This window comes from Haliotis asinina, chromosome 1 (genome assembly GCF_037392515.1).
Source record: "Haliotis asinina isolate JCU_RB_2024 chromosome 1, JCU_Hal_asi_v2, whole genome shotgun sequence".
NCBI classification, from domain to species: Eukaryota; Metazoa; Mollusca; class Gastropoda; order Lepetellida; family Haliotidae; genus Haliotis; species Haliotis asinina.
In genome coordinates this window covers 11,542,811-11,570,023 of record NC_090280.1, presented here as the reverse complement: position 1 = coordinate 11,570,023, position 27,213 = coordinate 11,542,811, and the positions used below count along the sequence as shown (strand labels likewise).

General features: G+C 42.3%; 1 protein-coding gene across 1 annotated transcript in view; it reads left to right on the top strand.

Annotated features, from left to right (window-relative positions):
- The window catches only part of LOC137287108 (contactin-2-like), a 349,511-nt gene that overhangs the window by 211,576 nt on the left and 110,722 nt on the right, over window positions 1-27,213 (top strand). The window contains exon 9 of the mRNA XM_067819247.1: window positions 7,155-7,436. Coding sequence (XP_067675348.1) covers window positions 7,155-7,436 — 282 coding nt within the window. The remainder of the gene's footprint in view (window positions 1-7,154; window positions 7,437-27,213) is intronic.

Here is a 27,213-nt window from a genome sequence, read left to right as displayed (position 1 = left end):
CTGGGCTCCCTGACCTCAGCAACATGATTGCACTCTAAGGGGAAGGTTACATTTAAAGATACCACAGATCTGGCTTAACCAGTTTCGTTCTCAGGATTTAGAATATCACATTGTACCTCTGGACCAAGTTCAACGAGATATACTGGGGTTGCTCTTCCTAGAGTTGCACTTCATTGTCAGCCACCACATCTAGCCTTGTATTTGGACACCTTAAGCTCACCCCCCTCTATCACTTGCAGATTCAGGGCCAGGGAACACCAAGGAGAGCAATCTACACATCAATTGCTTGGAGATGATAGAACTGTTGAAGCAATTCTTAGCTGGGCTTCCTTTCTGTTGCTATCAGACATTTCCACAGAGGTAGCTTACCTGAGCAAGCAGGGCAGTACAAAATCATGACAACTTCCCAGCATCACTCAGAATATTTTCCAAGCAGCAGATGCCACGAGAAGTTATATCGCAGCGCGCCACATTCCGGGATGGGTAACATACTGGCCGACTCACTCTCATGTCAAGGCAAGGTTATTTCCATGGAATGGACATTCATTTGGGAAGGCTTCAAACTCACAGGCCAGGTTTGGGGAACAGATTTGTTCACCACCTCCAGGAACAACTGACTCCTGACTTTCGTTTGCTCAGTACTAGATCTGATGTCCCAGGCAGTCAATGCTGCAGTTCCCCCAAGGAGCAAGGTTTCACTGCAGGGCTATTGCAGATTCCGTTAGGCCATCAACAACCCTGTGTAATGTTAAGTGGTTATGATTCAAGCAATGGAGATGAGAGCGGCGATTAAATTACATTTGTGATGTCATTCCATTGTCTGCTCGCTCAATTATTTTTCTGGAATGGAGTGCTGTGTACGAGTTTTAAATGTATGACTTTGATAGTTGGTTTCATTTCAACATTTAATTTTAAGGGAAATACCCTGTGCAACTCCCAGGTATTTATAAAATATGAACTATCAACACCTTGTGCTTTTCAATAACCAGTGAAGTATGCACACTTACATATTTATTATCAAATAAAAATCGCGGGTTTTGTAAACATGGGCATGTCAATCATTTTTTTTACATTAATGTTTGCAATGATGTGGAAGTGGTCTTGCTCTTGCTCAAGGTCAGATTGCCCTGGAGAATGGTACTAATGTCCCTCTTCTACTGTCTGTTTGTAGCAATGAACAGCTGAGGATCGTGTTCTGGTTACTTCACAGATCAGTTGCTTGTCACCACATGCCAGGAAGAGTCAACTAGCAGCTCATGACCAGAGAGAATGATTTGTGCGGTGTCCTTTCAGACCTGCAGTTTTGCATAGGCATGCAATGACTGACGCAAGTTTATGTCTTCCCAATTGTTAATCCACATACCAGACATCACCAGCAGGTTTATCTAGCGGACACAAGTAAAATGCATCAGTTTACCACCTGTCAAGTTTCTCCAGGTTTTCACATGCAACAACTCATTTGTTCTCGAGATGGCGATGTTTGAGTGCTCCACTGTGAGATTTGGATGTGTGTTCAGTGTACAACAGGCATCTTCCACTGTTACACTCACACACCTGATGTTGCAACGCATCCCCTTTACATAGATCTCCTGACCCCCGTGTAATGCAAAATGTAATCCAATCAAGTAGACATGGGTGTCCAATGGCTGAGCAGGTGTGCTGATACTGCTATTTGTTATCCCGCATTTTGTTATGCGTTAAGAAAGGTAAATTTCTCTGTTTTTTATCATACACTGATAATAGTACTTTGCTACTATATTTTAAGTTTGATATCTTTGCGGAATTAGTGTGAATGAACAAAATACTGCCTGATATCTGCATGACATAAGTAAATTATATATTAAATTAGTTTGTGTGCTTATGTATAACATACACTCAACCTTAAAAATGAGTCATATATGCAGAAATGGCTTTTCTCCTATCACGTCAAACGACGAGGGGAAATCGTACTCTTTTATAGATAAAGAGGCATCACTCCGCTTTTCTTACACAAAGTCATTGTAACCCATGTCACTTGGGAAGAATTTGCTGTGGGTAAGGGCACTGACTTTTTGTAGTGTTTGGTTCACATAATTATTGAAAACAATAATAGGCAAAACATCAGTGACAAACGTGCACCTGGCCAATGACTAGATACGCCATTGTTTTGTCAATAAAAGAACATGAACAAATTCAGTGACCAAGACAATTACTTTGAAAATGTGTGCATATGCATTTCACGAAAGTAATGAAATTATTTAAAATAGTTTTACATGAGGATGAAATAGATCTACTAAATGTCGATAATGAAATTAGTTTCATGAAAACTTATCTCAAACGATACACAACATATGCATACATAGTGAAAGCGTAATCTGCAGGACAGGGTGATGTGTTATATTATTCAGCCTGCTTGCACCTCAAAGAAATTGCCAACAATGTTGCTGTATGACATCACTACAGTTGACCGACATTTCATGAAATGGGGGCTTCATGATATGGGTACACAGGATTTTGCAAGGGAACGTTTGTTTATAAAAATATTGTGTAAGTAATCAGAAATGTTCTGACTATCAGTGTATAGTTATTTGGTTTTTACTGTTTTCACTGAACAGGCCAGAAATGTCGACAATTGCCTATGTCATTCTTCATGATTTTACATCTGGCATGGCATCATGTGGACAGAACTTTCTTGTGAATATATCTGTATTGTATCTGTTTTTGATATTGTAGTTCTTGTAACGACACTCTTTCCTTACTGAGCATGGAAAAATATTGCACCTACACATGCTACAGATGGGCAAATTGATGTCTTAATCAGAGAGGAAATGCTGCTCAGTATAAAATCTGATGTTCTCTTTGTTTATATTTCTAGCAAAGTGCAGTGTTATGACCACAGCAGTCGTTTTCACACCCAATATGTTTCATTTTCTTCTATCTAGTCACTTGGTATTAGTGACTAAGACCATTTGGAATTTGATTCTAAATTGCATGAGGAATTCAACGATCCATTTGTTACAAATGAATATGAAATATGCATGATGTAATTGGTGTCCTATATGACCAGCCTTATTGAAACTTTTTTTCTTTTGTGAATATCTGTCTGTGACTGTCCAATATGGCGAAAGGCTCATTTCAGCGTTCATGTTCGTTTATTTTCCAAAACATCCCAACTGATTCTAGTTTTCTCGGGGACATTTCAGAATTATTGAGATATGTTTCTTCACAGTTGTACAGGTTTTTTGCAAGGTTTAGCCATAAATAATTTTGACAGACAACATAGAGTAGGGAAATCCCCGAATTTAATGAAAATATTGACATTAGGACGTCATTAGATGATGATGTGCTAATGAGTGTTTGATACATCCATTTTAATGATGCTATTAAGTAATGATGCATAAAGGGTTTAATGTATCATTAGGGTTTAGTGCTGGCATTAGTCATTGAAGCAGTGATACGACTGGATCCTGGTGACTTGCTCTAATACGCAAAGTCTGGTAAATGTGCGTCTGATTTGTGGAGGGAATGTCTTGTGTTAAGAATTCAACTTACTCAACTTTCGCACAAGATTTTCAAAGTTTCATTCATTATGCTTGATATTAAACCTAAGAAAACCATGATGGTTAAAACATACTGTTTTATCGAAATTCCTTCTTTCTGTGACTGAGAGATGAAAGTTCTGTATCTGTTTTCGGAGCCCTGAATCTTGTTGGTTTCGGCTCTCTCGCATGAAGATACGAGTTCGGTGTCGCATATATTTCCAGCGAAATCCAGCATGTCATGGCCACTTTGTTTAACATCTTGCCCCACTCCAGTCTCCAGTTGATGGCATGTTAAAGCTAATTCACTATCCCTTATGTCCGATAATTCTTCAAAGTAGGGTCTCTTTGAAAATGTCGCTGATTGTTGGGGCCAGGTAAGTCCACCATTGGACATAATTGTCACTGGCTTTTCATTCAGTAAAAGGCTCTCACCTCATGAAATCATGGCTCTAATTCAAGTTATTTTCAGTTGTCAGTGAATATCTCCTAATACATTAATAAAATTCTAGCACAAAGATGTTCTTTCTGCCACTTCCTGGCAGCGGAGCACCTTCCCTCTGCCTTTTTACCCTCCACACACTCTCTTCTCTCTTCATCTCTGTCTGTCTCTCTCTATGCTTCTGTGTACATGTATTTGTGTGTGTGAGAGAGAGAGAAGGAGAGACTAAATGACAGCAGCAGACTGGCTCAGAGCAGAAGTTTGGATGTGACAGATTATAGATGGAAAGGGATTGCAGATGCAAGAACACTAGTCCAAAACTCACATCGACAGGGATTTATTGAAATAATTTTCGGTAGTCATTGACAATCATCGTTGACTAGTCCATCAATGAGGTTTAAGAAACTAAAAAAACCAAAATGATTCTTTTAGCTAATACATTAATTTCAGCATTAAAATATAACTTTTCTGAATTTTCAAATACACAGGAAACTGTCTAATCTGGCACTCATTGGGACTGAGGAAATACTCTGTTTTAGGCAATGTGCTGGATTGCAGAGGTGATGATAAATGTACAAGCCACAGAAGGGACTTGAATTTTATGCCGGTGTTGACAACTTGCTGGAGTAGACAGATGCTGGTTTTGGCAGCTTCTACTGTATGGGATTTCAAGACTATCAAAATTGTTAGATTTGACAGACAATGCATTTCAATAACATGCTTCAGTAACAGTTTTCTATCAAAGTACACAATAATAATGGTCAAAATGATAATTCCTACAATATATGTGATTCAAATGTCATATCAAGTATACAATATCTGATGAAACATACTCACATTTGGCAGCCAAGTGACCATGTGGGTAGCACAGTGAATCAGCCTTTGCATGAAGTTTTTATGCAATGGTTAGGTCGTGTGATCATAAATATTGAAAGCAAGGCTATGTATTTATTGAATAAATTTGCAAAAGTTTTTGGCATTACGCTGGATTAGAAGCCTAGGACTTTGGACCACAAGTCAAGTGTGTTAACCACTAGGCCACCATACAATATGTTCATACATACCTGGTTTAACATTCTGAACATCACTGCATATAAATTAATTTGTATTTAGCATTAAGAGGGATCACTGGGTTGATGAAATCACACATTGCTGAAAAGTTGGTGTAAGGATCTTAATAATATGAGTCCTTGAACCTTCTAACCAGTCACCTTTGTAAGGTTAAAGGGAAGATTTTGTCTTCTTCCTCTTAGGGTTGACAATCGTCTAGGTATCTCGCGTTCAAGAATTCAGTCTATCAGAAACAAGGAAGGAAACTGTGGGAACAAATTTGTTCACGTATCCTAGAACCAGAAGTGATGTCATAGGACTGAGTGTGACCTCATGAAAACAAAAGTGACGTCATAGGACAGGAAGTGACAGTATGTAAGGGGAAGTGATTACATTATGTCATTTACAGTCCAGAATGTTACCCCAGAGTTGAAAAGATCACCTTGAGATTTCATCCCACGCAACTACTTACCCAATTTGGATATAACCTAATGATATCTCTTAGTCATAGAAGTGTCATCATAATTTGTAACTTCTCATGTTTCTACTTTCATCATTGACATGACATTTTATGAGTGCTTTGATCTTTTTATCTTGTCAACACATAGCCTAGCAGTAGTGCAGACAAGTGGGCGCAATGCGGGTTGTCATCCCTTGTGGTTTCCTGGCCAGATCACATGTTGCTGGGTTGTACCACATGTTTTTCTGTGTTTAGGCACATATTATTTTTCCACAGCCTGGACATACAGCATCAGAAGGTGCTTATGATGACAGATAAAGAGTTTTAAGACATTTTGGATGTCTTTGTGAAATCATGACTATAGATACTTGTAGTGGCTAAGGGATCATCTAGTTGGTATGTATGGGAACGTCGTCTAAAGGGACCCTCTGTCCTTATGTGGGATTCAGGCTAATGTAAGGGAGAGGGAATGTTTGTATTAATATTAGAAACAATTACATGTATTGTTAGTAATTGTTAGTAAACTTAGATCTGGATTATGGTATCTACTGCCCTCCCGTTCCTCCCGTCTGATCATATCATAGATGTCATGTGTATCAGGTTTATTCCATGCCATGACATCAGGATCATCGGAGATAATTTTGTAGTCAATTATAGGCACCACTATGAATATTTAGGTCTTAGTGCTTAAAATTTCATTTGATTCTCTGTATGTTTCTGTGTAACCACAGAAGAAAGGTGACCATGACCCAGAGGTAAGTTTACTAATATTTACTAATAATACATGCAATTGTTCTTATTTAAATGACATGGCCCCAGCGACCCTTGGCCTTTTCAGAAATAGTCTTTGAAACAAAATTACTTTCCAGATCAGTGCAGTTCATACTGATTAAAGGCATGGACAATTCCAGTTTTGGCAAGTGGGTCAGCATGTTTATATTAACCTTTAGCAAACTAGTACCCTGCTGGACGTGCTTGTTTTTAAGCCTGTTTAGCAGGCGTTTAGTCATCCCACAGATGCCATCCTTACCTTGTCAGCATGCTGACCGGGTTAACCATTTTGGTCTTAGGGACAAGGTGTCCAACTTCAGATCATAAGGTCTGTGGTTCGAATCCCAGCACTGGACTCAGAGATTTTTTCAAATGTCAAGGTCATTCACTGAAAGTTTGCACTAGGACCCAAGCTGCAATGTTATTGCAGCAACACATGCCAGTCACATATGCTAAATGGATCTGTTTGCTTGGCTCACTGATTTGGTTGATGAATGATCAATGTTCATGATGTCAGTCTTTGGATTGTCTTATCCAGACTTAATTATATACCATATAGCTGGAACATGGCAAGTGCTATGTTACTGAGCTAAAAAGAAAAATCAAACAGCAGTCAGATTGGCTTTTATGCATGTAAGGACACATATGCTTTACATTTTAAGCTGCCGCAGAGTAGTAAGGTCATTGTTTCTATTATTTCTTTATTTAGAGCAAATTGTTTTTCTTTTTTTTCTGAAGCTACTATGTGTGAAGCATATGTTTTCCCAAACAAAGTGTGATGTCATTATAGTGCTAGCATGTTTTGTTATTGAGGAAATCAGAAGCACAGGATGTTTTACCACAGTAATACTGAGGTTTATACTTCGTCTTTTGTTTGAAGTGACAAATGACACTCAATGTCCATGTGTTCCAGATTCAGCCAACATCACGTCTTTCTCCATCAACTCTAAACAGAACAGAGTGACAGTCAATGAACGTGACCCAGTGACCATAACTTGTCAGGTGGATGGCAATCCAAGGTCATCCATCGTATTGTATAATGGAAGTGTTGAGATATCAAGGGCAGACAACTCTGAGTCAGACCAGAAAGGATGGCCACATGCAGAATGTAGACAAAGGGGGAATTACTCTTGTACAGCTGACAACAACATTGGATCTGGTGAACAGAGGAGAGTAGTGGAACTGCTTATTCACTGTGAGAGTCTTACAATGTTAATTATTCAGTCCGTCTTAGTGTCCTAGGATTCAGTTAGGATATTGATGATTGGGAGATGCGCTTTGGATGCACTCAAAGCATAATACAAAATAACATTAGAAAAATATAAACGACAAATATTTAAGGCAAGACAGATGACAAAATAGTTCTACATCTTACTATTAATTAGTGAACAGGGAAATATATACATTACACCAGAGTACCCTACTTGGTATGGTTATCAACAGAAAAAAAGTCTACCAAAATCCCAGCAAAAGGTGTTAAAATGGGTTATTTATATAACATGGTATCAAGCAATAAGTATTTGGGCCAAAATTATGAGTTGGAATGATTTTTGTGTCAAAACTTAAATTTTTGTGCGAAACTAAACTGGTCTACACTTAGAGACACTTAGCTCTAGCCATGGGCCAAGGGAAGTAATTCTGGTAGTGGCACATGGATTTGAGATAATAGCACATGGCCACTTGGACTCTGGTGTTTAGGTGTGATGATATGGAGTTGGAGTGTTGCCTTGATATGTTTGATATGCCACATCATATATATTAATGTCAGTCATTCAAGGACTGATGAAGAATAAAAGTAAGGTCATTTTTTGTTGAAGAAGTGCATGACATGTGACTTTGAAGTTGAATTGAATTTGAACTGAAGATGGTAACTGAACTGAACTTGGTAAGAACTGAACAAAGGATTTGGAAACTACAATGAGAAATCCATACCAAAACTTACAATATACAATAATAGATGTTAAATGTCAAATAACAACCAATGCCCATACTTAGAGTCAATCTCCCTTGCATGGAGTTTGCCAAATATAACAAACTAATTTCTTGATGACTTTTTATACATTCTCAGAAATACCCACATGATTTTCAATGTAACATTTTTTAAAAAAAAAGTTCCTATTTTTTGTCATAATTTACTATAAAGTCATATGTAAATCCACTGCCACAAACCTGAGATCAACAGAGATCAAGGATACCAAATTCCATTATCCTATGAAGAACTAATCAAACTTATGGATGATCAAAGGACCCTATCAGCTTGTTACAATTTCATCCCCTTGTTCATTGACTTCATCACCAGTCCCAATTATGTACCAGTTGTTTTTCATGACATGCTTTTGTGGTATATTCCTGGAGTGGGCCACTAGCCTGTTACATAATAAAAAAATGAGCGGCCCGCTCAGTCACTGATGATAGTGAGGGTGACCCACTCAGTCACTAATGAGTCACCTCGTTATCCTGGAGACGCTTCTGTATTGAGGGTAACTGGGAGTAACTGAGAGTAACTATTGAGATTAATTTGTTACCTCGTTATCCCATTTGCTGCTGTTGCTTTAATGTTTCGTAGACGCTTCTGTATTGTGCATGTTGTTTTAAAGATTTGTTCAACAGTTGTTTGAGGGTAGCTGGGAGTAACTGAGAGTAACTAATGAGATTGCTGTTGTTTTAATGTTTAATGAAGTTAAACTAAACTAAAAGTGCTTTATGGTTCAACTTCTTTATTATACAAGGTCACAATGTTTCAAGACAGATTCTAGTCTCTTCTTCAGGTGAAGTGAGGGTAAAACTAAAGGTTGTAGTATATATACACATAACAGTAGACCGATAACAATGGGTAACAAGATATACAGGTTTGTAGTAATTGATGTACAGGCTTCGATTGATTGATGTACAGGCTTCAACTTATGTACAGGCTTCAACTGATTGGTGTGCAGGCTTGTGTTGATTAGGTTAACGAGTTACAGGTAAAGATGTTTGGATAAAGATTTGTCACTGAGGATAAGGTGGTTCCATGCATTGGGTAAGTAAACACCTCCGTCTCTGTTGATTGAGGGCTTGTTCCGCTTGATTGCAATGGCTTCTAGGAGCTTCCGTTTTGTGAAGTCATTGGCGTTCCTAACTAATGTCCTGGTGTTGTCCCAAACAATCTTGTGAATCCATAGCCACCAATCCATCAATAATGAAGGTCTCATGCCACAGCCTGTGAGACCCAATCAGGCCTAGCAGCTTCTTGAGCAGCACTGACATAGAAGACCGTCTTCCATAGAAGACCGAACATCCAACAGAACAGGCTTCTGGACATGTTTCTCTGAGTAGCTTGATCTGCCGGGGCAGGTGTTGGTCTTGATCCACCCTGTATAGACCTATAGGTTCAATTACTAGGGGATCGCAGCTATGCAGCAGCTGGAGGAAGGTGTCAGTCTTATCCTCATACCACTTCCCCCGGCATGGATTGAAGCCAATACCCTGTAGCACAGCATCCTCGGCCGACAACCTGTCAGATATCACTGGCCATGCTTCTGGAGTCAAGGTCACAGTGACCCCGCATTTGAGCAGCGGACTGGGGATGTGAGGTTCTAGATTCTGTAGTGTGTTCAGGTCTGAGGCTTCACTCTGCAGCCTCTTCGCCAGTAGGGAGGGGGAAAAACGGCAATCAAATACGGGTTTGCAGCTAGTGTAGCTAATATTGCTTGAGCTGTGACTGGTGGCTGGGTGGTTCATATCGGCAAGCAGCGTCTTGTAATTTGATATGACAGGCAGAGCCTGGTATCCTGTCTTGACAGGCAGAGCCTGGTGATTGAGCTTGAGGGGCTTACGCGACTTGATAGAAGGAGCACGGTGATGTGACTTGATGTGATGCTAGACGAGACGGGGGATGCGACTTGGAGGAAGGAGCATGGTTGAGGGGGAGATGATGTGACTTAATTGGGGGAGCCCAGGAATGTGACTTGACAAAACAGCACGGTGATGTAACTTGACTGCTGGAGCCCCTTGCCGAACCGTATCCTGTGCTTGTCCTGATCCTGGTAGCTGTGGGTCCTGTCTCTTCTGGAAGCAGTTACCATTGCCCTTCGTGTCCAATCTTTACTCCTTACCACTGTACTCTTCAACCTTGGGGTTTTCTGCAGTGGAACACTGTGGGTCTCGTTCCTCAAGCAGCAGAATCTTTCCTCATTGCTCGACATCTTTCCAGCCCAAATGATATAACTTGAGATAGTGGCAACGATGCGAATTGTGGAACCATAACATAAATATCAATATGGGAACTAACACCTATGTACACCTATGTATATGTTGTCTTCTGAAACATCTACGCCTGTGACATGTCTGCATCTGCAAATGCGTACCATGAGGTCTGAGACCTGCTCCGATCATTTGTACCTGTCTATCCCGGATGCTTGAGCTGGCGATATACCCGAGTCATTCTCAAAAGATGCAGCTTTTTCACGTATCAGGATTCAAACTTCAATATCATCGCCAAATTTGATCAATATGTTAAAAATCTGATCTCTCCCTCATTAGCATTATCTAATCTATCTTGGGAATTTTTTATGACAAACAAAATGACCAAATACTTTTTATTTTATTCCTTTTTGTAACAAAGGATATGCATTTTGTCATGTATCCGGGTGCAGAAACCTAACATCAGGTGTTGGCTGTGCACGAAATTTCATTTAAGAAAATATTATTTTCCCATTCCTGGCAGATGTTTGTGATTTTCAAGCTAAATTTTGAAGTAAAAAACAATCTTTTTCTCGTGTATACAAGAAAATTGTCTTTCCTGTAACAGTTCCATAAAAGTATGAAATAATCAGTGATCTCTCATCTTGTGGAAGTGGAACTCCCTATCATACTCATTAACAACTTCTGGTTGAGAGTGATAAACATGTGGTGTTAAGTTCAAGACAAAACTTTTAAAGAAAATCAAGTAGAAAAGGTAAACATTTGCAATTATTTCGTATGGGTGTCTTTTAAGTAACATCAGTTAACAAAAGAAACAATTTTCCAAAAATATGTGTTTCTCTTTGCATTTGGAACCATAATTACAATGCAGGGATGTCTGAAATGAGAAAGGGAATAATCATTATTTTTTTCTGAATTTACTTTTGCATTTTGTCTCTCAAATAACAGTCTTTTCTGTAACTGCTATTTGGTTGTTGGAAAGACCATCCGTGTTACTTCAAAGAAAAATATCTTGTCACATATTCTTTTCATTTTAATGTCTGTGTCATTAACAGTTTAATTGTGATAAAGATCTAAGGTGTATATATGCAGAAACTGAAACATGTTTTACACTTTCTCTTCTGAATGCAGCTATACTTATTTTTGTAAAAGGTTGTTACTGGAGAGACAAGTTATGTAACTGCAAAGACAATTCAATACAAATTTGAAAATACCCAATATATCTAGTAGATCTTTGTTCATCAGGATTTGCTATGTCCTTACATTAGGACCATTAGGTTTATATTTGAAGTAACAATTGATATTTTCCATAACAATTTGTATGTTTCACACCTTTCAAAAATTCCTGTTATTTAAAGGACTTATGTTGTTACTGCAAAGACAGTTTAATATACATGATCTTTCATTTTTGTTTTTCTTTCCTGACTTATTCAGATGTGCATTCAGATATGAGACAAAATTACCATATGCTTAATACAGAAGTCTGTTCTTGAAACTTTGCATGCTTGTATCTATTTTAAAGACTGTTATTTGAAAGACAGTGTGTGACTGATCATACTAATTATGACACTGTAATAATCAGTCTGCAAAAACAATCAAAGCGTTGAACATCCAGTTTCCTCAATAAAGTTAATCTAAAACAAAAACTCAGTGAAACATTCATTTCTGTATGTATTGCAGAACTGGCAAGATGGGTATGACAAATACGGAGATTAATTTTGTTGATTCATATGTTACTTTGACAGTTTGAGGCAGATGATCAAAACGTGGATTCTTTTGTTAGTTGTAAACCTGTTTGACAGTTTGAGGATGGTGATCCAAACTTTGATCCATTTGTCACTTGTAAACCTGTTTGACATTTTCATAAATTCATGACAAATACTGTCAAACTTGTCATTAATTTTTTTTTTGTTGTTCCGAAAAGAAACAAATTTCAAGATGGTAACTGCTACTTTAATTGTTGTTTATTTAAAGCACAAAGTCTATAGTTTTTTAATTCTTCCTTGCCTTCCATCAGCTTCTTCTAAAATGGCTTTCCAGTAACACTGACATGCCTTTAAGGTAACAAATTGGCAAAGTTTTAAAACATAGACTATATATTTTGGTCTACAAGTATGTCAAAAACAGTACTTTTAGAAACTGAATTGTCTTCTCTGTAACAAACATGTCATTGTTAGTCACCTTATTTTGATATATGGATGTAACATGTAACACTTACTATACTTCTGAGGGTAACACACAAAGAACTCTTTCTTTCATTACAGATAGATCAAAGATTTTTGTTACTATTAAACGTAGTTTTTCAAATTTATTTCACATATTTTCTTTCCAATAACATAGGGTGTCTTTGGCATAACGATACTGTCTTTCATATAACAGGACTTGAAAGTAAAAGTGTTTTATGATCTACAGAGTAAGACATTGTCAGAAATCAGTCTTCTCTTCAAATCGCCTTCAGTGCAATGTTTTGTTATGACAGACAGTTGCAGGGATATCGAGAACATTGAAAAGTACCAGCAGATTTCACTTTTTCATCTGACACAGTATAGATCAGGTTTATTTCATAAACATGCAATCATAGAAGTGTGTGTAACAAAATAACAGGTAAGGTAGAATTTACAATGCAGTATCTTTAGGTATCAATGTATTTTTTAAGAAAAATATAAGTATCACTGTTGTTACAGGAAAGACATTGTGGCTTCAACCTAATTAGTTTAATTAGTTTTCATCACAATATTGAACATAACTAAGCCTCAAATATTATTGATATGTGAACCTTAACAATGTAGTTTGCCATTTGTGAAAATAGTGATTGATTATTTTGAATTTGAATTATGTTGTCTTTTGTACACCAAATAGCTTCAACTTTTGAGAATGACTCATTATATATATACCAACACAATCACCATGGTACCACTCAAGGCACCAGTCACACCCAGTCATAAATCTTCCTGCAAAGGGTTGTCTGCAGATGCAGTGCAATGTATAATCATTTAAGTCTGAATCGACAGCCTTTGCCATAGCTGCAAGGGTGCTTTCCATGACTGAGTCATCACCCATACCAGTTTTCTAATTGAATGCTTCCTCAGAAATGTCTCTTGTTGAGTTCTTGATCTCCACTGGTTCTACAGGCATTTGATTATGTCTTGTGAAATGTACCTGCATAGCCACTGCAGGATGTCCCTACCCTTGTAGAGCTTCAACTTATCATGGTCTACTACCACTAATGCATTTCTGGATTGAACTCTAAAAAGAGAAGGGGTAAGCTTTTCGGGAATGAAGCTAGGGCCCTTCCAAGGTGCCGACAACTTCTTGCATTGCCCCTTCTTCGATGCCTTGTCAAGGATAAGGACAAGGTCTCCTTCTTTGTACGAGTTGTTTATCAACCGTAAGTCATGGTCTCTCTTCTGGGTCTTGATTGTGGCCTTTAATGTTTGCCTTGTGGCTGCATGAGCAGAGCTCATCTTTTCCAACATCCGACTGACATACTCTCCGACAGTCGATTCCGACTCTGCTTGTGGGAAGGGGTAGACTATGTCGACTGGGTGACAGACTTCATGCCGCAGCATGAGCTTATTTGGGGTGAAGCCAGTCTTCCTGATGACAGAGCTCCTCAGGGCTCCTGCAACTTGTTCTAAGTACAAGTCCCACTCGTGATGTTGCCCATTAATATAACACCGTTCCGCGTCCATGAGAGTTCTGTTGAATCTTTCAACCTGGCCATTCGAGAACGGGTGGTAGGCCGTGGTGTGTGTCTTGTGGATCTTGATTGTTTTTAACACATTTGTTGGTCAACAAGCACAAGGATGTGCTCATTGCCCGTGGGAGTTCTAGGAAGAGGACCCAGAAAATCAACATGAACCTTCTCCATGTGGTACCATGCACAGTATTGTGCCATCTCGTATTTTGCAATACGATTGGGTTTCTTGCAAGTATTGCATTGTGGACATGAGGCAATATAGTGAGTTATGTCTCTAGACATGCCATACCAATAATATTTGGCTTTCGTCCTTTGTCCTGTTCTTTCCTTAATGACCAGATGAGTGGATATCATGGTGAAGATAAATTGATTCATCCCTCAACTTCCTGGCTACTGTTGGTACATCTCCTTCATCTGTTTTCATGTATAGGACCCCATCTCTTAGGAAGAGCAACTCGTTGTTGATGTTGTAGGCCTTGCTTGCCGGACTACTCAAAAACAGGTCTCCTTCGCGAGGGGTGATGTCATTTAAAACATCCCAAGATGATATCTAGGTCTGGATTGGCTCTCTGGGCATTCCTGATGTCTTCAAGGGTTGGCATGGTTGGAACTGTATCACTCATGGCTGGCTGGTATGTCTTTACTTAACTGATGTTTACTGCAAGAGGTTGAGAGTCTTCCAAACAACCAGCATCCATTGGACTGCTGTCCGCCACCTCCGTAAGCAGAGATAGGTCCCATCCCTCTCCAAGGAGACCATCAGACACTTCATAACCTTCACTTCAGCGCAGTGTCCTAGCTGCCGCTATGTCATCCACTGTGTCCCTGAAATGCGACCCAGCTTGATGAGCCCTAACACAGTATCTGCAACCCTGTCATGGTAAATCTTCCAGACAGACATTGATGTCAACATTGGGGTGATCCACAGCTACAGGAATCCTGGATACAGCATCAGCATTCCCATGATTCCTTCCTAGCGTATGTTTCAACTTCATGTGATACTGGCTAAGTTCTTCGAGCCATCTGACTAACTGTCCCATGGCACAGCACAAATAACTTAGTTTCTGTTTTTGTGGAAACCCAATGGATACTGGGTAATGTAGGTTTCCGCATGGGTTGCTTGAAGTTCTTAAGCCAGAGCAAGCTTCTGTGGTCTGTCCTCAGAGTGAATTCTGTACCCAGAAAGTAATGTCAGTACATTCTTGTGAACCTCACTATTGCTAGGAGTTCCATTCGGGTAGTGCAGTAATTCAACTGCTCCGAAGTAAGTGCCAGACTTCCATATGACCCTTTCTGATCCATTCTGAATCTGGATGAGTTCGGCTCCGATAGCAGTGTTGCTTGCATCAGTATCAAGCAAAAAAGCATCATCCATTTTGGCAATAGCCAGAACCGGTGTTGTTGTTAGGGCAACCTTCATTTCCTGGAATGCCGACTCCTCTCCCTTGCCCCATGTGAATGTCTTCCTTTTGCCTGTCAACTTGTACAGCGGTTGAGTGACCTGAGCAAAATTCTTTATGAACTGGTGATGGTAGTTTGCCAAACCCATAAAGCTTTCCACATCCTTTATGCATGTCGGGCATGGCCAAGACAGTACAGCTTCTGTATTCATGCCAGACTCCAGACCGTCTTTGCTGACAGTGCGGCCTGGGAATTCGACCTTGTGTTGAAACAGCTTGCACTTTGCTGGCTTGAGTTTGAGTTGATAGTCTCGGAAACGCTGCAATACCTGCCACATTTTGCTGAGAGGTCATCAAAAGTCTAGTAGTATAGGGAATGACAGTTCTAAAACACTTTCAAGAAAAGTCTCTACAAAGCCTTATTTACTAAATAAGGCTTTGGTTGGGCTATTAGTTCTTGCTACTATTACCCCTACTACTTAACGTGTGTTGGAGGTAACACTGTGCCGTACGGTACGATCAATAATTCTTCTCTTACAAACCCCCTACCCGGCCCATCCCTCAAGTAGTACAAGTTAGGTTCGTCGGCTTTCATATCCACTTTATCTATGTTGTAAGTTTTGACTGACCATATAGGATCGGTGGCCCGCTTACGGTTATCACCCTCGTGTTCCCCCGGCTGGTATAGATACATTACCCCTACTACTTAACGTGTGTTGGAGGTAACACTGTGCCTATGTCACGTTTATATCGATGAAACAGTTTAATGTGAACCGCCTACGATCACTTTGGTGTTCGTAATAAAGGCTTGCTGGGCTTTTTGTATCCCCTGTTCTATGTACTTTTTTTTCTCGTCCTCGCTGATAGCAGACTTACGAGACTTGGACCGAATATCTTGTTTCATTCCGTTATATTTTGTGAGTTCAGAGAGGATTGAACGAAACTCCTCTTCTGAGATCTTACTATCAGAGAGTGCCGTGGAAATACGCTCACTCACTGTGTTCAGCTTTGCTTCGGCCAGAACCCTGATCTCGTCGTGTTTCAATGCCTTACGATGCAGTCTGCGTGATACCAACTTAAGCGCCAACCCTAACACCCCCGCTATCCCAGCTGTTATTTCAAAACCTAGCACTATAGGTGCAGCCACGATGGTGGTTAACAACCCAACACCTGCAGCCCCTAGTCCCATGCTGGTTGCCATAAGGGTAGTGTCAGCCCCGTCCACGATATTGAAAGCTCTATTGTACTTCTTACATAGTGCTTTCCGCGTGTCACGGTCATGTTCTAGTTGACGTTTCACATCACATAACTGCCTCAAGCGGAACCCATCTACGGTTTCCAATGTCTTCGCTACTTCCTCTACGACTGGGTACAGACCCATCCTATAATATATATTATGAAAGATATTTTAATTGGGTTTCAGTTAATAGTCCATAAGTGAATTTGAAGTCTATAAGGTCTAGACCACTAGTCAGGGTAATAGGTGAGAGGTTAATAGACTTTCCTGTTGTAATCAAAACCCCACTGAGGCTTATTAAGCGGTTTATATGACCCGGGGTATCCCGTTGTATAACAATACAACAATATTGGCCTATGTGTTCGTCATACCAGCGTATTGTCACCCCGGGTAAAATTTGGTGTACTCTTGAGGTGTTTTCATTGCTTAAATAAAAGAAGACTTCTATGATGAGTGTGGAAGGGGAGAATATATCAAGAATATTTATATTACTCAAACGATTTCTAAATGTTAATTTTTTTTTCCCTACAGAACTTAATTTATTTACGAAATTAATAATTATCTTGAATCCCCTCTCCGGAATGATGAAATCCCCGATCCAGCTACCGTTGTTACTAATCTTAGAGATCCACTCATTTTCATCCATTGTGATATAAGGTGAGGCGAGTGTTAAGTTGATCTTCCATTTGGGCTCTTTAAAATCTGATAACGACACCCGTCTGTACACGTTGTCTTTGAAGTGCAGGATATATAAGGCGTCTTCCTCACCAGGCTGATCGAATCCCTCCGTATATCCTAGGTCGTTAAGCGTAGTGTTGGGACGATGACTGGTCATTGTTATACTATTTATGATATAATTTCCAACTGGTTTTTTGATAATAGTTCAGGGATGAACTTCATACCCATGAAGTGTATGTTGTTAGGTAGGAAGATATTGGTTAGTGATATCTTGTTTTCCACGATCACGTTGACCCCCTGCAGACTGGTGTTGGAGTCGGCACCCACCCGCACGTAAACGTTGCAAACTTGATACTGGTGTCGTTTCACCCACCCGAGTTTGATCCCATTCACGATCTCGACATCATTCCCCGATGGTTCCCCTAGGTAGACTTTGATGATCAGTGTTGAGTTTGCTGGTAGACTCTCTAGTAGAGTGGCCACGCCTTCGAATTCAGACACCAACTGCAATTTCACGTTTTGTATGGTCGGTTTACTCGATAGCATGTGGGCTGCCACAGTGTTGACTGGGCTGACGACTACGCTACGTCTCTGAGTTGGGACGTAAGCCACGAGCATGGTTCCATTGTTCACGACTTTGTTTAGGTGGTTGTCTTTGTTATCCGTGAACACGTAGGGAGAGACGAGTCTAATATTGAGAAACCAGTCGTCGTTATCGGGTAACAACACCCACTTGTCATCTTCGGTGAAGACGAGCATATATGGCTTGTTTCGGGCGACGGTAGTGCTCTCAACATCGTCTAAGTCGAACAGTTTACCCCCGAACGATGGGTATATTATCCAGTTATCACCGGTGTTGACAAGGGCGTACTTAGTGTTGACTGTTGCTCTTGTGGTATCTACTATATCACTTAGGGTTCCACCGGAGACTTCAACGCGTTTGTAAATGTTGTTTTTCAGTTGCAAGGCGTACGATTTACCATCTACTCCGGGAGCGTCGAAACCGCGTGTGTCTCCGAGGTCGGAGATCCCGATATTGGCGCATTTTTTCACTCCGGGCCCTTGTGCGCTGGTCATTTTACATGAAGCGTTAAGCTGAGGTATCCTATATTTACAGGATTATGATTTATATCTAACACCGATATTATCAGCTCAGATATGTTGCCCTGGGTTAATCTCTTATACTGCCGTGGTGAAAACGACTCGGTTCTACCGTCGTTGTATTTCTCAGTTTTCACCGGCACTGCTCTCAGTATAGTGGAAGGGTGACCTCCTTGAATGTTGTACGTTGTGCTCACCTGACCGAGATGAATGTACAGCTCTCGGTACGGTACTAGATCGGGTAACTTCGTGCCTGTGACGGTTGTTGTTGGTTTTATCTCGTCAGGAGACATGCCGAGTATCCTCGCTAATGGTCGGCCGAGCCTCAAGGAGGTTCTTCCGTTATTGATTAACACCACTGTGCCGTTTGAGTCGTTCATCTTGAGTTCGGCTCCCAGGGGTTTGAAGACCTCGTCGTTTAGAGAGCACACGCTGTAGTAGCCGTCAGTTATCTGGCCGAGCCCCACTGACGAACAGCTTATTGTTGCTGGCGTTGATGTTAGTCCATTGCGGTAGGTAGGTGATATTGCAGAGTGCGACTTCGAGTTGACCTGACGTGTTATCGATCGCGTGCGTCAGCTGAACGGCCTCACCGCTCGTTATTCCTGGAAGTGTTATGTACATATTATAATATATAATTTATATATTATAATATGGATTTAGCACACTTGAAAATCGTGGTGAATGCAGATGGTACGGGGTTTAAAACAACCTTTATTAATATCTTTGAAAACTATATCGTGACCGTTAATAACGCGCAGGTGGTGGTAAACTGGAATCAAAACCCAATGCAGTTTTGGCAGAACCAACTCAACTTTGCTGTGTGGTGTGCGACGACAGGGTCGGGTGTGACACTAGACTACGGTATAGACGAACTGAGTAAGGCAGTCATTTTGTTTCATATTTATTATCAAACGAGACGAATATTGAAGGAAATAAGTGCTCCTCTTCCCCAAGATAAAGCGTGGAGTATGACGAATAACCCCTATGATAAACGCGCTTATGAACGTGTTTGTGGGGAGTTTGAGATTCCAACGAATAAAGACTTTCGCCTTCCTGGTGTTAACCATGGTCTCGGTATAGTTTACGTGTACTTCTACAGGTCAGGAACATATAGGGCCGGTTCTAAAGATGGTTCATACAACCCAAGCAAACATACATTTACAGGTCCCACAACGAATGAAAAGGTCCATGTCAGCTACATAAAGCAAACCAATCCTGATGCAGCCACAGCCTGGACTAAAATGATCTCAAAAACATCGAAAGAATTCACTCGTGCTGGTACAATACGCTTGAACGACTCGATTCGAACGTACGTGTGGGCGCTGTTGGGTGCGCAGTCGATGACGCGTTCTAACATCCTCGGTAAGGGAACTGCTTACGACGCTCAGAAACAGTTCGTTTCCAACGTTGAGGATGCTATCAATGCTCCAGTTGATATCCCGCGGGCCATCGACCGTTACCAAAACGTGTTAGAATACGCCAGATCGAAAGTCAACTACGTGTTCGGCGTGGGGCTGTACATGGCTCCGAGTGATATGCAACTGAGAGTAAAAAAAGTGGTGGGTTATAACAACAAAATAGTCATAGCCACGGCGGGTCAAAAGTTGGGTATCAACCCCGATATTAACACCCCCTATATCCCACACATCCCACCACGTGAAACGGGTATAGTGGCGCCACCCCCGGAGTCTAAAGTTCATGTGCCCCCAACACACCCCCATATTCATGTGGGGGTACCCCCCTATCAGCAGCATATTGATAATAAAACAGCCCTAGTGGTTGGTGGGGTAACTTTGGGGCTTATTTGGTTAAAGATTTCTTAGCCGCTACGTACACCAGACCCGCCACGGCGACGATGGCTGCCCACATGTTTTGACTGAGCCACATGGCAGTTTTAGCCAGAGCGTCCAACAACCACGAGACGATGCTACCCAGGATGCCGGGAAGGGCTTCGGCGGCTTTACCAGCCAGTTTAGCTAGGCCTTCCCCGAGTTTTTTTATCCAGTCTTTAACACCCCCACCGCCAGGTGTGGGAGTTCCCCCACCGGCAGGCCCCACAGTACCCACCCCCCTGTCAGTGACACCACCAGGGTTGATATGATGAAACCCAATGCAGTCAGAATGCTGGCGATGGTGATCCCTTGCTCCCGGAACAATATCCGAATCCTGTCTGCTAACGTGGTGTCTCGGTAGAGGACTTGATTGATGGTTTCCCGTATACGGTTGACCTGGGATCGAAGCTTTTCTTTGAAGGAGGATGCTGTCTCCAGCCAGGTCTGCCTTTCCTCTTCCAAATTACGTATTTGTTTCTCGATGTGGGCTTTCAGAGCCTCGTCATCAGTTTCACCGAGTTTTTTCTTTTCATAGGCGATGTTGTCGTCTATCTCACTCATTCTGGCCGTGCTTTTCGCGAGATGTCCGCGAATGGTTTGCATCGTCAGATCCAACCCCCGCAGTTCCCGAACGGTAAATTCGAGCCCCGGGAAGGGTTTGTTCTCGTAGTCGGCCAACACCTTTTTAATATCATAAGTCATGTTTTGATCTGATATGGCGTCCCTGATGTCTTGCAGACTTTGAACTAACTTCGGAGGATACTGCTTAGGTCGCGCGCCACCGTAATATTCTAAGCCTAGTTTATCGCGGATAAAGTCAATCCCATATTTTCTGGCCAATGTTGATAAAGCAAGCGGTTCTCCCTTGCGTTTTGTCACGAGATCGGCATCCGGGTGAGCCTTCAAACGCAGCGTGCCATCGATGATGGTAAAATCGGAATAGTACCTTCCCGGCGCCTTGATGTTGTCTCCTTTTTAACTGTGTTGTAATAACCGTCGACGGCGCCCTTAATGAGTTCGGCCCTTTGCTTCGATAATGAGGTCTCAACTGCATCGACAGCCGGCTGTAGGCCCGTACTGAATGAGGTCTCCTGGTCATCATCGAATGCCTGGGCACTATCGCCCGGCATCTCCGTCATATCTATGTCTTCATCCATTAGTATTAAAAATATATTTCATTTATATAACAATGTACGGTAGAAAATTAGATCCTTTCAGAAGATTGAGAGAGCCATTAGGAGCCAGAGCCGTGCGTCAGTCGGTGACCATCACCAACAATCCCAGCAAGATAGACCAGAATCAAACTCTGCTGGTTAGATTTCCAAACCTTGGTGAGAATGACCTCATTGTACCAGGCACTGTTCGACTGGCGTTCAATATCACGTTGACCTCCGACAACGACAAACGCGAGCTAGTGCGGAACGTGGGTAGAGCTATCATCAAGAAAACGACCGTCAAGATCAGCGGTAACGAGGTGCTGAGTATCGACGACAGCGACGTGTTTCACTGCTACGGGGATCTCTGGAAAAGCGAGGGAGAACGAGTCAATGATGTGTACCAGGGTATCAGCAAATCAACCCGGTCGCGCATAGGGTATGCCTTCACGCCAGACCAGCTAGACAAGCTATCGGACGGTGAAAAGGCCATCGCTCGAGCATACGGGAATCGATTCTGCGTGCCGCTCGACTTCGAACGCCGAACGGTGATGAGGCCAGTTATACCATAGACAACATCTCTCTGGAGTTCGACATGGTCACTAGCCCGGAGCTGGCCAGGCAGGTTCGAAGCCAGTACTCTGGGAAGATGGCCATTCTGTACGATCGCGTACTGAGGCATAGATCAGTCGTGCGAGATAAGAGCGACACTGTGTGGAATATCAACCTGAACGTGCCGGCGCGATCGATGAAAGGTATCCTGGTCGTCCCAGTGGAGGATTACGAGCCATTCCGGAGGGACAGCGAGAAGTTTTTCAACCCCGAGATTGAAAAGGTGGAAGTGACCATCGAGGGCGTGCCCAACCAGCTGTTCAGTCATGGTATGAGACCACACCAGCAGTGGGATGAGATAAAAAAGCTACCAGTGGGGGACTACATAACAAAGGACCTGGACCTAGGCTCCGTGCAGATCGGTGAATACCTGACTACACTCCGGATAAAATTCACAAAATGTCAGCCGAAGAAATCGATAAGCTGTACGCTAGATACGAGTCCCGGCTCGGAGCAGAAATGACAAAGACAATAGGATCGGCTATGACCCAGATATACACCGGTATTGTATCATACTTCCTTCCCATTCCACCAGAGCGCCGACTTTACCTGTGGGAAGACCTAGAGAAAGACCCTTTTATCGAACACGCCGTGAGCTCTATCAGCTGCGGGCTGTACCACAAATATGGTATGTTGTTGGCTCCAGTGACGGCGGCGATTATCACGGCAAAGCATTGTCAATTTGAGAGAAAAAATAATAATAATAGTATAGATGGATGCCAGGGAGGAGGAGGAAACCCCAGTGGTGGTACCCCCCACACCCCCAACAGTGAGGGAAACCCCCACAGTGAGGGAAGTGACCCCTTCACAAACAGTAACCAGACAGAAGAATCCTAAGAGAGTAGCTGCCGGTAAAAAACGGTGGTGTAACCAACATAAAATTATTACAGTGACCAACCCAACCCGACTGTTGTTGGTTGTAGGCGTAACTGCTGCCTTGGCTATCTCGTGGTTATATACACGTGAGGGACGTGAGGTAAACGTGGGGGTACCCCCCAACAGTGAGGTGGTAACCCCCACTGTAGACCCGCATATCATGTTATAATTTAAAATATTTTTATATATACATAATGTCTGAGGGGAAAACGTTCGTCAACGACGCATACCACGCCACAGTGGTCGCCAGTCTAGCAGTAGGGTACGCTCGGTTGACTAAAATGGTGCTTAAACAACCAACTATCAAGCTAGATTTCAACCTGCAGGATATGGGTATGCTCATAATGAACCTTGGTATGGCGATGGCCACAAAAGACATCCTAGTAAAACAAGGGATCATACCTGATAATATAATGAAATAAATATAGGGATGGCCACGATAGCTATGATGGTCGGTGGGGCGTTAGTGAATGCCCTGGCATTTTCCGGGAGTAATTTCCTCTTCTCGAAACTACGAGATGATCACGCGGCTGAAATACAGGAAGAAAGGAAGCGGCACGATCTCGCTACTGAGAACTTACAAAAGGCACAGGCCGAGTACGCTAAAAAACGCCTCCAGAGGATCGATTTTATTAACGAACAACTCCAGCGTGAAAACCATGCCGTTCAAACATTCAACGATGTCGATGAAGCAATGAAAGAATACTACCTACTAACTGGTAAACGATTGGAACCGCTCAATAAACCCACACTCGCTCAGTACTACACACCATCCAAGGGACAAATGAATCGTGAACTGGGCTTCATAGTGTTGGGTATAGCAGCTACTGCGTTGGTTGCGAAGCAATTAAATTAAATACCTATATAAGTAAACATGAGACCCGCTCCATACCGATGCGAATACATACTTATGGGGAAGACCGAGGCCTGTGGTAAGAAATGCAGGAATCAGGGGTTCTGTTGTTTCCATATGGGAAGTCCTAACTACACGTGTTCTGTGTGTGGTATCGGGGTTAAAGGACACTACTGTCTATGTAAAGCTCACGGAGCGAACGTAGTCAGACATCAACTCATCTACGAGAATAAAAAGGACTACATAAAAGAACGTAGGCGACTGCTCAAGATAGACTCCAAATAAATACCACATATTTTTATCAAGGTTACCTCCCTTTACTGTGACCCAATTAGACATTGGTTATGTTAGGTGTAAACACTATGACTACTGTGCGCGAGCTGAAGCGGGTCGCAAAACAGAGAGGTGTGATCGGGTATTCTAGAATGCGGAAGTCAGCATTGTTGAGATTACTAGGTTTAGAAGCCCCTCCTACGGTAACACAATTAAAAGCTCAAGCAAAACAGCTTGGATACACGGGTTATTCAAACCTGGGGAGAGCCGGGTTAACAGCATTGTTATCACATGCCCCCGTAGCACGTCCCACTGTAAAACAACTGAAAGCCGAGGCACACGATTTGGGTTTAGGCGGGTATTCCCGTATGAGAAAACCACAGCTTGTAGAATTATTACGACAGAATAGAGCTATTGACCTACAGTTCGTGCGCACTGAGCGCGCTGTAGGCAACTATTTGAGAGGTTGGCGCATGCACGTTGATAGAAATATAGACATTACAGATATCAAGCCTCTGATAGCTGATAAGGTCAACCAGGAACTAAATAACCTAGGAAGTATCAAGTTTCAGATCACAGTGAAAATGTCGCTCGATAAGCAGGTTGGGAGTACCACTGAGTATGTTCAGCCTTACTTCCGAGGTAAACAAGAGGTCGTCACACATACAGAGACCATTGACGCATCAATCGATACCAGTTTTCAGCAGATACGAGAATACCTAGAACGCTACACACACTTGGGGTCCGGGTGGGCTGTAGATAAAATCGATAATGTCTATCTAGACATAACTAACTACGTGCCGTTCAGAGGCGGGTCATACCTAGCCTTGCCTCCCTACTATAGGAACAAACATGCCATAGTAAACGTTAAGAATGGAGGAAACGATTGCCTGAGGTTAGCTATCAGGTCAGCCTTATTTCCAGCTGACACTAATCCGAACAGGCCTTCTAATTATCCTCAGGATGATGGGCTCAACTGGGATGGTATAGATGAACCCACCCCCATATCCCAGATCACTAAAGTAGAAAAACAGAATAATATGGCTATAAATGTCTTTGGGCACAAAGGTAACAAAACAATAGTACACAGGGTCAGCCCGTTGAAGGATCGCCAAGTTATCAATATATTCATGATCCAACGAGGTGAAAAGTATCACTACACGTGGATAAAACATCTCAGCCGGTTGTTGCACGACCAGTCGAAACACGATGGGGAAAAACACTTTTGTGTACGATGCCTACACGGTTTCAGTCGAGCTGATTTATTAGAATCCCACCGGGAGGATTGCCAAGGTGTGGGGCAGACGGCTATACGAGTCGACATGCCTAAGGAAGATAACAAAATCCTAAAATTCAGTAACCACAAGAACCAAATGTCTGTGCCTTATATCATATACGCCGACTTCGAAGCCTTAGTTGTGGGTGGGGATTCCCCCAGTGGTGCCGCCGGCGAGGCTCCCTTCACCCACAAAACACAAGAGCATAAAGCCTGTTCGTTTGGATACATTGTCGTCCGTTGTGACGGGGAAACGAAAGCTCCAGTAGTGTATAGGGGCCCTGACGCGGCTGAAAGGTTTCTAAAGTGTTTGCAGGAGGAAGAAAACATTATTAGGAATGCATTGTATAGAATCGCTCCCATGCGTCTGACCCAAGACGACAAGCTAGCTCACGCTAGTAGCACTAACTGTCACGTGTGTGACTCACCACTTAACGGTGATTCGGTGAGAGATCACTGTCACATAACTGGTAAGTATAGAGGCGCCGCTCACAGCGCGTGCAACCTCAAGCTTAAAATCAACCCTAAGACAATAAACATCCCCGTTGTCTTTCACAACTTGAGAGGGTACGACTCACACTTGATCATGCAGGCCATCGCGAAAATCGATGGTAATATAACGTGCATCCCCAACAACATGGAGAGATACATCTCCTTCAGCTTAAACGGACTTAGGTTCATTGACTCGTTTCAGTTCCTCCTGTCGTCACTCGACAGTCTGGTCAAGGCCAACAATACCTTCCCTATCACCGATCGATACACAGACGCCGAGACTAGACCCCTGCTTATGAGGAAGGGTGTGTACCCCTATGAGTACATGGATAGTTGGGTCAAGTTCACTGAGACCAGACTACCCCCTATTGACTGCTTTTATAGCAAGCTGAATGAGGCGTCCGTCTCACGAGATGATTACTCGCACGCGACTAACGTATGGAATAAACTGGGTTGTAAGAACCTGGGTGATTATCACGACCTGTACTTGAGGACAGATGTACTGCTGTTAGCCGACGTGTTTGAGACGTTTAGGCGGACGTGTTTCAAGCAGTATAAACTCGACCCCGCATGGTATTACACCAGCCCAGGTCTGTCGTGGGACGCCCTGCTTAAAAAGACCGGAGTTAATTTGGAATTGCTCACAGATTACGACATGCACCTATTCATTGAGAAAGGCTTGCGAGGTGGGATTTCCATGGCATCCAAACGATACGCGAAAGCAAATAATCAATACGTGAAAGGTTACGATCCTAACAAGCCAACCAATCACATTCTCTACCTCGACGCAAACAACCTGTACGGCTGGGCCATGAGCCAGTATCTACCTACAGGGGGATTCGAATGGGTACCCCACGTTGATGTTATGGGGGTTGCACCAGATTCGAACAAAGGTTATATCCTCGAGGTTGACTTAGAGTATACCAAGGAATTACACACATCGCACAACAGCTACCCCCTGGCCCCCGAACGTATGAGGGTTAACACAGACTGGATGTCTGAGTACCAACATAACTTGTTAGGTGGGCGTGTGACAGACGTTGAAAAACTCGTTCCTAACTTAATGAATAAGACTAAGTACATCGTTCACTATCGCAACCTACAGCTGTACCTGTCGTTGGGTATGAGGCTGACCAAAATACACAGGGTGCTCATGTTCGACCAGAGCCCATGGATGGAGCCCTACATCAGAATGAACACAGACCTACGAAAAAAAGCCACCAGTGATTTTGAGAAAAATCTCTACAAGCTCATGAACAACTCGGTGTTTGGTAAGACTATGGAGAACCTGAGGAAACGCGTG